Below are 13,666 nucleotides of genomic sequence, written 5' to 3' on the forward strand. Positions count from 1 at the left end.
TCATTGGTGTTTTGTACACGTACTGTAGATATGAATAAGTAGAGCTTAGAAAGCTACCATCAGAAGAATAATATAATGATGTCTTTTTATTTTCTTTTTCTTTTTGTACTTAAACGTGTTATTATGATCACCACAATCACTCATGGAAAACTAAGTGCAATATTGTCTCTAGTTTTCAAAATACACGCATGGCATGTAGAATTTCTACCCCCCACCCCACCAAAAAAAAAAAAAAAAACTTTCGCTGCAAGTGGTAACAGTCGGTAATTCGTTGGTGATGGGTTGTCGGAAAACATGGATAGGAGTTTGTAAAAAAATTACTAATGGTTATTGATGGATCAATAAGAACGCATGTTACTACCAGTTAAGTACCAACTTGTTTTTCCCTAATAAATGTGGTAGTTTTTCCAACTGGTCACAAAATGTCATCGACAGACTAGCAAAGGATGCCTGAAACGCCTCAACTCAGAGGTCTCGATTGTTAGATTTACACATTCCCAACATAGCTCTTAAACTCCATTCAGACGCAACGGAAATAGTTTAAACTTAACATAACATCTCATATAAGCCAAATACATAATTCATAACCTAAACATAGTTTTCTGATAACAAAACATAACATGTGTGGATGCCAATCTTCATCCAGGTAACCCACGCTGTAATGTCATCCAAATACACAAAATTCAGTGTTGCTGAGTGAGTTCTTGTTTTCATCATACATAAAAAAGAGCTTGCATCATAAAACACAAAATGCGTAACATAAGTAGATGGTAATATACACCCATAGTAATTACATATATACCACAAGTCTACGTAACGTTTAAACATACATACTTTGAACATACATAATAATTCAAACATTTTAGCGTCTAGATTAACCAACATAACTATGGGGTCATGACCGCACTGTAATAATCATCATCACTCTATGTTGTAATTAGCCATTGCTAACATGTATGTAATACACTTGTACAACTTTTGGCAAATAATGATTTGACATGGATAAGAAACAAAAGACTATGGTGTTTTAATTTGTAAGTTTATAACATGGTGTTTTTCAAGTTGGTAGAGATGACACTAATAAAAAACATGACCATGGTGTTTTAGTTCGTAAGTTTCAAGCATGCTCTTTTCAAATTGGTATAATAACGTTGACAAGAAATGTGGCTATGGTGTTTTAGTTTTGCAGTGTGTTTTAGTCGGGGCCGGCTCCGAAAAGACGAAAATTTTTTGGGCCAAAGGCGCACTTTTTTTTTGCCCTTAAGTAAAAGAAACATTTTGTTGGGTTTAAACAATTTAATTATAAATTGACTTATTTGATTATGATTTAAGTTGTGTAAAAGCTTTTGTATAAAAATAAACTTAAAATTGTCTCAAATAAGACTATAATTACAACCTTTTAGTTAGATGTCATACCCCTTTACCATTAGACCAAGCTAGTGGTTATGTAATTGTGTTAATACATTGATTATATACATGTTTTTAATAAAATTAAATATAATTTTTTTTTGAAAAAAAAAATTTTCGGGCCTAGCGGGGTGTCGGGCCTGTGGCCGTCGACTACCCTGCCATGCCGCAAAGACGGCCCTGGTTTTAGTTCCTAAGTTTGAAAAATAGTGTTTAATAAAGAGCGATTTGACATTGATAAGAAACAAAAGTATAGTGTTTTTTTTGTTCTCTATGATGTTATAGTTCATAAATTTCATATACAGTTTTTTTCAAATTGGTAGATACGATTAAAGAGGAATTTTTTTAACTAGTTTCGTTTTTTACATGGTATAAAACACACACTTACAATTGAGTTAACAAGAAAATTTAGCCTAATGCCACGGACCAAACTTTTTGAAGATCGAGAGGCATCTCGAACTTCATTAGGCACGACCTTAGCGGGAAGGAAAAGCGTGCATGCAAAGTCATACTTCCACGAAGAACACATAGATGGTTTCGATCTGTTGTCGCTCGCCTGATGAATCCTAGACGGAACAAAACCAATAGACCTTGAACATAAGCAGAACGATTGGTTGGCCTTCGGGCGTCACACGGAGCCTGAGAGGATTGCTCTGTGACAAGTGGTATCAGAGCATGTCGAGCCTCAGATTCGCTGGAATGCGATCACTCTACCTAAATGAGCTTAAATATGTTGAGGATGAGTTATGCAATAGAGGTGGGAGAAGATCAAATGGTCTTTGTACGCCTCGAGTATGGGATCGTGAGCGTTGAAGACCACCGTGCATGTGTTAAAGTTTGGCAGCGCAACAGCGCCTTAACCTGTTTGAAGTCTGCTACCTTGGCGAACGTTGGCGTCATCAAAACCTAATCCGACGGCATAATTAACTGGCACGACTAACTCACACTGTTGTTGAACTATCGGGTGTCCCATTTATTAGAGTGAATCATTCTCAAAACGTATAGCTTCGACATGTGAGCTAGTATGGGACCACGATCTTGCCCTTCAGACATGCATAGCATAGGGGAAGACCACATAGTCCAAGTCTTGCATAAAACGCTGGTGTGGGATGGCTTACGCATGCACGTGGACGTGCATGTTATGGTGGTTGGAGGGTATCACGGACCAAAATACTTGAAGATCGAGATGCTTGAAAGTGTTTGAACGCTTGGTTTGTTGGCTCCTCCTAGACGTCATTGGGCACGACGTTAGTGGGAATGAAGGCGTACAAGCCTAGTTGTGCTTGCATGATGAACGCATCGCTGGTCACGAGCCGTGTCGCTAACCTGATAAATTCAAGGCATGACGACCAATAAACCCTAATCATAAGCAGACTGATTAGCTAGTCTTTGAAAGCTTCGTGAAATGATTGCTTCATGACACTAAGTATCCTATACTGTGTGTGTGAAACACAACGTGAGTGGTGGGGATGGGTCTAGCAGGGTCTATGTCTAGTCAAAGTGCAAGTTGTGGAAGTGTGAAAGAATATTTATTAGTCTTAACAAAGATTTTTGGCACAAATGGTATACACTCCTCTCTGGACCACCCCCACCGTCTACAAAGGAACACTGTTCTGCATAGGAGGGCATCTTCTTAGTCATTTTATTTCTATAAACCTATTAAAACAGGCGTTATCATTTACTCTATATCACTTTGAAATAATAATAGAAAAAAATGATATAAAATTACGTTTCACAAATTTTATTATCTAACACATTTTATAAATATAATATATTATGTATTTTTAATTTTTTTTCTTCAACTAATCTTATTAATCAATTAAACTAAGATGTTGATTAAGTCCTTATTTGTTAGGATTTCTTATAAGTAACATAGATTGAAGATATGATTTCAAATGCATGAAGCAATAAACACTTATAAGAAAAGGTGGATAGGAAGAAAAAAAGTGACTTATTATATTCTTGAAAATGATAAAATGGATGGATGTAAACTAAAAACATTAACATAATTATCCATATAACCCCTTTCCATATAATATGTTACTAGAAAGTTTATTATACTCTTGAAAATGATAAAATGAGTGGCTCCAAATTTTGATTTTCAATTTGTATTATTGTTTATTCATTTACTTGATTATTAATTATTTCATTAGTTGAGTATATCAGCTAGTTTAATGAATTAGTCTTAATGTGAGGAAGTATTATCCCGCAATAAAATATCATATGATTTTTTTTGTCGTGAATTTGTAGAAACTATTTTTTTTCCTTGGATATATGATCTTTATATAAAGTAAAAAAGTTGGTTTTTTATTTTATTTTGTTATGTATTTGAGCTTATGATTAATCTAAGTTTTTCAATCCCTGCTATGGATATGTTCAAGTTCCGTCACTGATTACATTATGTATTTATATGTGACCAAACCTGCCCGAAAACTGAATAATGTTAGTAATAGATATCCGACACTGAAAAATTATTCCCAAAGAAAACAAATTCTTAGATACAATGCGAGCTTGTAATTAAAGTATATAGTTTATTGTTCTAAAAGACAATTGTATGTCACTTTTTTTTATCGATACATAAAGTTAACATAGCAAATCAAGAAAAGACCCCTTACGCCGTTCAAAAAAATAAAGAAATAACAAAACCAAAAGGAAAAAAGGCCCCTTATTCATGGTTTTAAGTGAAAATGAGTGAGCAACTTTTATGTTGTTTCTTTTTTAAATGCGTATGTGAGATTGTCACCGTATAACCGTATTATATTGATTCTAACTGTGTTCCTTAGTTGTTAAGTATTTTCACAAACCATGTTTGCATATCAATCAAACTACCATTCACAGTCTTTAGACGTGTTTCTCATCACGAAAACTAGTCTAAGGCGTAGCACGTTGTTTGCGAGTAGGCATATATAGATAAACAAGTCGTGAATTCTTAATGTCGTTGTTCGGTCAAGTTTCATTTCTCTAACAACGAGCTTAAATCGTCCAATTGTATTTATCAAACCATAAGTCTTCACAAAACCACATATGAGGTCTACATAAGTTTAAAGCTTAGGGTCCTATGAATAAAACGTTTCATACAAGCATTATTATAGATAAGCAACAAAGATTTCATATCGCAGATGTAACATAAAGGTCTTAAAAAAGTAAACGGAATGAAAAGTCAACGGAAGTTAAGACGACTTGTGAAGAAGAAAACAAATCATTTGCAATTGAATCCAATTTATTCGAAAATAAGTAGGCATAAATGTCTTGGGGTCAATAAAAAAAATTAAACCACCAAACAAGTCAACATATGAAGTCATGTTTGACATCACAATTGAGCTTATATAAACGTGTAGTGCATTTTGCCACCACTATACCCACCACACTCCTTATTCATTTAAGTTGTAACTTAACTAACTACTCCTCCATACGCCATGTACGGTCACACTCACAACAATGACCCCTATAGCTTCTTGCCCGACTCACTCACCATGTCAGGATCAGTCACACCACACGCTGCCATCGGTTACTTAACACCTCCACCGGCTCTAGCCATTCCTACATACGAGTTGGATAATTCGGTGTGTGCAACAAGTAGTGGAGGTTATGACTCACCGAGTTATGCTGCGAGCATGGTGATTCAAAGGAGCGGAAGTAGTCATTCAATTGCTAATGAGTACCATAATATCGGGTTCTTTAATCAACCCATTTCGTCCCCTAATGAGTTACTAGACTTTGAAGGAAGCAGCCCTTCTATGAGGAGGGTTTTTAGTGCGGAAGATTTGGAGGTTTCTTCTTTATTATTTAACAAAATTATAATTTATAAGTTGTTCAGTTCTTATGCTCTAACAAGTAGTTTAATTTACATAGCGTCTGAGGCTATAGAGCTACTTAATTCGTCGTGTTCGACCGGTCATGAATAATGTTATGACTTCACGCTGCAACGAATGATATTTTTAAATAACTTAGTTTTGCTATCTAAAAGGGCTAACGGTGCAATCTTTTGCCCTTTTGTCTTCTGTATAATGTAAACATTACATATTAATGAAAAAAAAATCATAGTTAAAGTTTTAACAAGATCGGGCTCAGTATTACTGTGTATAATTAATGGTATAACTACTTTATCTATACCGATGTTTATTTTCCAACTATTTTTAATATTATTTTGATTTAAAATATTGAAATAAGCTAGTACCAATTCAATATAGATATTTTAAGCCGGTCATTCGCAAATGATATCATTGATTTTTGTATTGTTTGGTCTACCAATATTGATATAATGATGTATGTATATAAATTTTCTTCTATTTTGTTTTTTATTTATATATAAATTAAATATATGTCATTGCCAACCATTTGTTTCACTTTTTGTATGTAGATATACCCTTTCAGTCTTGTAAAGAATTATAACCCCGCGACATATGATTAGTCTCAATCACGAGGACTTGACAAAAAGAAAACACTAACAAAAAGTGACCAACTATATATATTACTATTATTATTAATATTATTATTATATATGTTAATTAAAGTTTCAAATTTATTGTGTTTTGTATATTTAGAATTATGTTACCATAAGTCTAGATGTTTTAAAGCTCTTTACGTTACGGTTGCAACTTAATCATATCATTTGTTATTGCAGGGAACAAATATGGTGCAATGTCACTCTCATCGATCAGAAAGTCCAATATCAAGTGAAAGCAATAGTATCATCGAAAGCATGAACAGGGCTTGTAGGTACTCACCAGATGAGAAAAAAGAAAGAATCGAGCGCTACCGAAGCAAGAAAACTCAGCGTAATTTCACCAAGAAAATTAAGGTTAATAGGGTTTTCTACCCTTAATTAATACTCCTAAGATATAACAAAAGTACTTTGATTGTTTTATTTCCCATTTAATAAGCATAACACTAGCTTGTTTCTCTTCATAGTATTTATGCAGGAAAACACTGGCGGATAGTAGACCTCGTATACGAGGTAGATTTGCTAGAAATGATGAAATTGAGAAGGCAATGGAACATCAATGTACAAGTCATGGAGATGGGCATGAAGGTTTTGGTGACGTAGATGATCATGTTTGGATTAACAATTTTGACATTGATTCATTCTCACCGGATTTCATTCCTTAAATCTTCAAACCATAGTTTCATAATCTCAGTGTGTGCTTTGTATGAAATTGGAGCTCTAATCGTATTTGTTTTTTGCATTTCATTGGGAGCTCAAATCAATGTAGTTACTTTGATTAAGTTTAAAATTTCGAATTTATTTTGGTTTTTGTCTAGAACATTTTCGTAATAAATTACATGCTCCATTTTAGTTTTGTAATTTGTTTTCCACACCATGTGAACTTTATGTCGAATGTGATATATAAATTTCTATGGTTAATTAATTAAGCTTCATTTGATAAGTAATTATGCATCGAAAGTTCATCCAATGTGATAATAATAACACTGTAATGTTGCAAAATGATAATAGAATTTAGTAATATTTTCTATTGAAATTAACAAGTTTGAAACACTTATGCTAAGCGTTGTAAAGGAGTTATAGTTAATCAAAAAATGATGTCACATCACTGCTATGTACGCATTGAGGCATTAACTAACCAACCAAAAAATAACAGTGTGTTGCACAATGATCATAGAATTAAGTAACCTTTTGTGTTGAGATTAACAAGTTTAAAACACTTAGGTTAAAGGGTAAGGCTCATTTGAGCTATTCTCCCACGTCTGCTGATGTAAATATCGTGCTCTAATCAAAAACAAATATTTAGAAGTCTTAAATACTTATAACTAGTGTGGGTAAGTAAGGTCGTCTCCACATGAAATTAGTGGAAAGTGCAAGCTTGACTCATGACTTTAATAGATTAATTAAGCGGACAGTCGATTTCAAGCGTTTTTGGAAGATGTATTAAGAAAACACGATTACTTTTAAAACTGTAACAATTATGAGAAATGTGATTCACTTCAGATTCAGGTAATGTGTTGACCAACTAATCACAAATTCAGATAGATTGTCTACGCAGTAATTACTAGACCTAATAGTTGGGTTGTGATGACAAACGATACCCTAACCGAATTGTTAACACAACTGAAACCTATCTACCCTGTTGCCAGTGTTATATAATGAAATCAACTAGGTTGAAATGACTAGCGGTCATTAGTTCAATAACACATGAATCTAATCCTAAATGTTGATGAACCCAACCAGATAATTGATGTAAGATTCAATAATCAAGAAAACAAACTATTTAAACAATCAATTACAAAGTAAACAAGATTAAATAACAAAACTCAATCAAGTTCATAATCAATTAAGCATAAAGAATCTGATAATAGTCAATTACACAAACCCCTACGTAACATCGTCAAAAATTTCGAGTTCAAAATGTCAATTTCCAAAGTATAGGGACTAAAAATGCCAAATTCCAAACCTTAGGGTTTAAAATGAAAATTCTGGTTTTTCAACCCATCGCGGTACGCGATGGATCATCTGAGAGACCCATCGCGATACGCGATGGGGCTTCTGACACAGTGTGACACGTGTGCCACGTGTCGCCACGTGCGTAACGACTGCCACGTGGCAGACCTACGCAGTGACTCAGCTAACCTATATCGCGGTACGCGATAGGTTAGCCCAAGGACCCATCGCGTACCGCGATGGGATCCAATTTTTCGTCTATAAATAGCAGCCAAGGGCTGCTCATTTTCACATCTCAAAACCTGATCTCTCACTTCTCTCTAACATCTCTCTAAAACCCGAAAATCGTATACTCGATCCTCCTCGATAAGCGTGCCATATTTCCTCGTAAAACGTGTCCCGATCCTCGATTTCCGTGTCGACGTTTCCTCGAAGTACGTGCCACCCTCCACCCACATACCAATAAGGTGTTTGTTTGTAATGATGATGAATCTCGTAAAGCGTGTCGACGAGTGTTGAAATTTGGCGTTATCGTTTGACGACCAAGAAGTGAAGCGGCGTTGGAGTGCTGCTCGATTTCGTAGGGTTTCCAATACGTCAATAAGGTTAGGCGTAACGACAAAATATAATATAATATTATATTCAAGGCTTAAGCCTTAAGTCGAGGTTATACTCGATACCTCGATAAAAGAAAAATAAACATAACAAAGAAATAAATGAGAGAATGAATATTGAATATTGTGAATACGTATATATGTGTGTAAGTATATATGTATATATTCTTTGTTATAAAAATATTATTTAATGAATAATGAGTATTCTTAAATAATAAAAGAAAAAGAATATGTTTCTTAGAGAAGAAGAAATGTCGGGTTTTTATTATAAACTAAAGGTTTATAACTTACTTTTAAACTAAAGGTTTTCAAGTAAAAGAAAATGAACTAAAGGTTCATCGAGGTTGAGATATAAAACAAGACTAAAAGTCTTAAGCCGGATCGTGTATCCGACTAACAAATATTTATACTCGTACTATAGGTGCGAGATAAAGAAGGGAAAGACCCTTGGACGGTGAGTGAAGCCGATCCTAAAGCGAAAAGGTGAATACGCCCCAAACTTTTAAACTTGTTTTAAAATAAGTCAAACGTGTTATATGAAATTGTTTACAAGGAACTATGTGTTCCTAAAACCGTTATGAATAAGGGTATAAACCTAGCCCTCAGGCTGTGGTATACGTATGTCTTGATCCTTACATAGGTGGTACTACGCGATGAATGGGCACATCGCACCACCCTTGGTCGTAGGACGCTCTCCTGCGGGGAGTACGACCGTTGTGTATATTTACGGGTACTTAACTAAGTCGAACGCTGCGGTGTTTGCTGAGGTGACCTAGAGTAGAGGCTCGAGTTTATAATGTGTTATTTAACTTTGTTATTCCTAAGCCACATTGGGCCGAGGCAGGCGTAGTCTCGAGGGGTAATAAAGTAAAAGAAAATATTTTGCGTCAGCGTGCTCACCAGCATTCGTTGCTGACGTATTTTAATTACATTTTGCAGGAGAACAAGATTAGCGCTTGGAAATGTCGAAGTGCTACATATTAATCCGATGGCTCGGATATATTTTGTAATAACTTAAAGTGGTGGTTTGTAAATATAAACAATTAATGTTTTGTTAAACAACTTAACGGTATTTTATAAATCCCATCTTTTTGAATATATATGTTTTACAATTCGATCCTTAAAGTTTTATAAGTCTTCCGCAAACTAACGCAACTCTGATTTATATACAAATACGGTACCAACTATGTGGTCGCACTCCTAGGCCCTAGAAGGGGGTGCGACACCCTAGCCTAAAATGAACACAAATGATTTAGCCTTGCCTCTTCATCACGATTGACTCGAGTATGGATTGGAAGGATGAAACCATTGATGTTTTGGTGAACGAGAGGTGTTAAGATGGTGAAGAATTGCTCAAAAGTCATCCTTAGTGGCCAGGGTATGAAGAATAATCAATTTAGGGTTTATCCTGACTTAAATATGGAAAAAAAACAATGAAAAATCGGATTTTCCGTCAGACTAGACCGTAAACTTACGGTGGGACCGTAGGCTACGGTGGGAAGCTTCTCCCTAACGGTGACTATTATTGCATTTTCATAGCCGTCTCGTCGGAAAACCCAAAATTCACATATTATGGGTTCCGTAACTCATTTTCTAGCCCCGAATATGCATGTTTTACTTTATATGCGCATGAATCACTTCCGAACTCCCCGATTGCTTCCTTTTTGCCCATTACTCAATTCCTTGCCATCCTAAGTGCTCCAGATTAGTTCCTTTGAGCTCCGAGCACCTGTAATCATAATACCACTCAAAGTACTCGTGTTTGATACATATAAACAAATACAATACACGAGATTACACACTATAAACACATGATTTCATCCCCACATCATCTGCATCACATCAGCCTTTTCTCCATCATTCAACCTCACATTTCAACTGGGTGTATGGATCATCCCCCTCATTCTCCATCATATTATGTAGCCGTTTATGTTTGTCGAATAGTTTCCATTAGTGTCCCTTGTCCATTATTGTTCACATGTTCGTTTGTTCATTAATGTTCATTAGCGTCAGTTTGTCCATTATTATCCGTTAACATTCGTTTACAATATTAACGAGCAGAAACGAACAAACACGATTTCTTAATAAACGGACACGGAATTTTCATTCGGTAGAGTGTTCGTGGGTCGTTCGTTTGTTCGTCAAAAGCTTTACAGACGGACATGGACAAACTCTCGTCCGGTCCGTGTACACCCCTAGTCATATGGTCCGTAATTATTTATACATGAATTCATCCCAGATTTCCAATTCCAAATCTATCTAAAACAATTAAATCTCAGTTCAAACGCTAGTAGGCTATGAAATTCCAACTATTCTTCATCCCTCCCCCAAACACCCACCGCACATGCCATGGTGCCTTTGTCCTAATCCTAAGTTTTGTGGTAGAACTGTATTAACTAGTCACTTAGTAAGTGCACATGTAGAATTGTATAAATGAAAGTGGAACTAAAAAGAGAAAGTACAACATAGTTATTGTCAAAACTTGCATAAAGAAAATGCAAATGTAGAAGTAATTATTTTTTTGGAAAATCATCAAAATGGTCAATTAGACCACTCAGAGTTCTAAGACTAACAACCCGTTCATAAATATACTCAAAATGGTCATCTGAAAACCGTCGATCCGACTGTCACCTACCATCCACTAGGTTTAGAACCATCAAGATCGAGCCGCACATGTCCAAATAAAAAGGTGGGTTCGACTATATTTTCAAAACACAGATGATTCTAAATTCAAATCTAATACATTCACTAGTAGAAAACAGGCCTTTAATGTCACTCGCATTATGACACGCGGAGATTTATGACATACAAATGTGCGTGTCATTAAAAAAATGTCATAGTTTTAAAAATTTTAAATAATTATAACCCTTATTTTTGTGTGTCATCCCTTCAATGTCATAAACTAAAAATGTGTACGTGTCATACTGGTTCAATTTAAATAAATAAACCTAACCCACCCAGTGCTTCTCCAAAAGTGGCGCTCATGTCACCCCTCTTTGAAACCCTAGCCACCCAAGTCACTCTAGATCTCTTTGAAATCCTAATAGTTTCAGAGATGAACTCCTGATTGCTTCCTTCTCTTTCATAGTCTTCGCACTTACAGTGAGAGTGAGAAATCAAGGACGGTTCTCCATTCTTTCAAGGCTAGGCCACCACTCAATTGGCACCGGTCAAACACCGTCAACCATCAAACCTCTCATCCCAAATCTGAAATTCATATAGTAGGTATGATTTTTCTACAAGCAGCTTGTCATCATGAAATCCTCAATTTCATTCCTTTTAGTTGTGTAGTTTGATTTAATTTAGGGGTTAGATTGTAAAATTAACTTTTTTTGTATGAATATATTGGAATTAGACTGTAATGGATAGAGGGGTGTGACAATTGAAGACGATTATATTTGGTTATTAGGATTTTGGTTATAGATTTGGTACTGTGTATGAAACTTATTCAAGCTAATTTAAGGTTTTATTAGGTTTTGGTTAAGATTTCTTCTTTTGGGTGCAATCCAATATACATTTCAGATTTTAATTTAACTTTGAATTTGGATTTTTTTTTTCTCGAACATGCAACTTTTGGTTTCATTGAGATTTCAAAAGAATCAATTCAGTTTCAAATTTCAATTACATTTGGACAAACACAAGAGGCTGAGGTAATTTAAATATAAGCAAACATTTGTCAAAAAGCATAAAATTTAATATTTTGGCCTAGTTACTGGCTTGGAAACTTATCATTAACACTCAACTTGCAAGATGAACTGACGCATGTACAAACTGAAGTAGCTTCAGTATAACCTATTTTGTAAGATTGCTTCATCTTTTGTTTTGTGACATCGAAACTATTATATACATTAGGCCTGCAAATGAACCAAATGAGCATGAATACGAACACATAATCACATAAATTTTTGTGTTCATGTTCCTTCATTAAGGAAACGGGCATGTTCGTGTTCGTGCGTTCTTTTATGAATGGTTTATTGATTAATGGTGATACATATCATAACTTTTTGGTGTTATTACTTGTGTTTTAAACGAGCCAGAACTGGTAACTGTTATACGTACTGAGCCTACAATTTCATAAATAAAGTAGAAGTTAAATAATTAGCTGTTATTGCATTGACTTTGTGGTGAAGCTGGTAAGTTAATGAGTTAGTTTTGCATTTAAAATTTATTGCAGTTTATGTTGGGTTTCTATGGATAATTTATACTTAGTTAACCATTTAACTAGTCACAATTAAGGCGGAAGCGTGATATTTACAAACTAAACATATCTATCCATATGTATATATATATATATATATATATTACAAGTTTATATGATATGTGTTCATGAACAACCTAGTTTATTTATGTCATAAGATTACCAATAATCTATATGTTAGAAACCCGAGGCAAGGATCAAGTAATACGGAAAAACTAAACTATCAAAGCTTGTAAAACTTACATTCTTAAACCTTTAAGAGATGTAGTTGGTGGTTGAAGAAGATGATGATGTTGATGCTAGACTTTCAAAGGAAAATCCTCAAACGGAATATACCCCGAGCCTCCAACACACACCGAGCTATGTTAGGGAGCTTGAACACCAAAAACCGAGACCCGAGCCTTTTCTTTTTGTCTTGGCCGAAAACAAGAAGAAAGAAAAGAAAGAGTTGTGTGGTTTTTTTTTACTTACTTGAAAGTTCTTGAAAGTCTTGATATATAAATATCTTACAATCAAATCATATCATGTTGTTAGGTATTAAGTCAAGTAAGAAATACTCAACATCCACCAAATCCATGACAAAACTTGACCATAACATTAGGGTGTGGGGCCCACCCAAAACCGGCCCCAAAATTATATATTTTTTTCTTTTTTTTTTTTTATTTATTTTATACTTTATAAAATATATAAACACCCCATCTTTTATAAACCATTTTACAAAAGAACATATAGTTAAATAATCATTCCAATAATAATTATTTGAATAAATAAATTAACCAATTAATTTATTTAACACTTTCAAGTAAGTATTCAGAAATCCGATTTTCTGAATGTGTCGTGTTCTGTATTTGTCTTATAGATCTTATCTTAACAAATACATAATTGGTGTGTGTCTAACTCGTTATTGGGTATGACCCGACTTGGATCAAACACAACTAGCCACATTAACCTAATTATGTGTCTCGGGCATACGGTATTCCAACAATCTCCCACTTGCACGAGACTCATAGGAAGTTAATGCTAATGGTGAATACCGCCTAACAACAGGTC

At 34.7% G+C, this 13,666-nt stretch overlaps 1 protein-coding gene across 1 annotated transcript; it reads left to right on the forward strand.

Annotated features, from left to right (window-relative positions):
* The first annotated feature begins 4,507 nt into the window (after positions 1-4,507).
* Positions 4,508-6,711, forward strand: LOC143557974 (uncharacterized). Its single transcript, XM_077046914.1, has 3 exons — positions 4,508-5,177; positions 6,032-6,208; positions 6,319-6,711. Exons 1-3 carry the CDS (start codon positions 4,824-4,826, stop codon positions 6,514-6,516), a joined length of 729 nt encoding a protein of 242 aa, XP_076903029.1. The 5' UTR covers positions 4,508-4,823; the 3' UTR covers positions 6,517-6,711.
* Positions 6,712-13,666: the final 6,955 nt, after the last annotated feature.

This window comes from Bidens hawaiensis, unplaced genomic scaffold, assembly GCF_021521415.1.
Source record: "Bidens hawaiensis isolate Kalapana, Puna unplaced genomic scaffold, B.hawaiensis_p1.1 tig00019312_1, whole genome shotgun sequence".
NCBI classification, from domain to species: Eukaryota; Viridiplantae; Streptophyta; class Magnoliopsida; order Asterales; family Asteraceae; genus Bidens; species Bidens hawaiensis.

Excerpts from the sequence above, each read along its gene's own strand:
- LOC143557974 (XM_077046914.1), top strand. The coding sequence starts at position 4,824 with ATGTACGGTCACACTCACAACAATGACCCCTATAGCTTCTTGCCCGAC. Across the intron at positions 5,178-6,031 it reads TTAGTGCGGAAGATTTGGAG|GGAACAAATATGGTGCAATG; the intron begins GTTTCTTCTTTA and ends TTGTTATTGCAG. Across the intron at positions 6,209-6,318 it reads ATTTCACCAAGAAAATTAAG|TATTTATGCAGGAAAACACT; the intron begins GTTAATAGGGTT and ends TTCTCTTCATAG.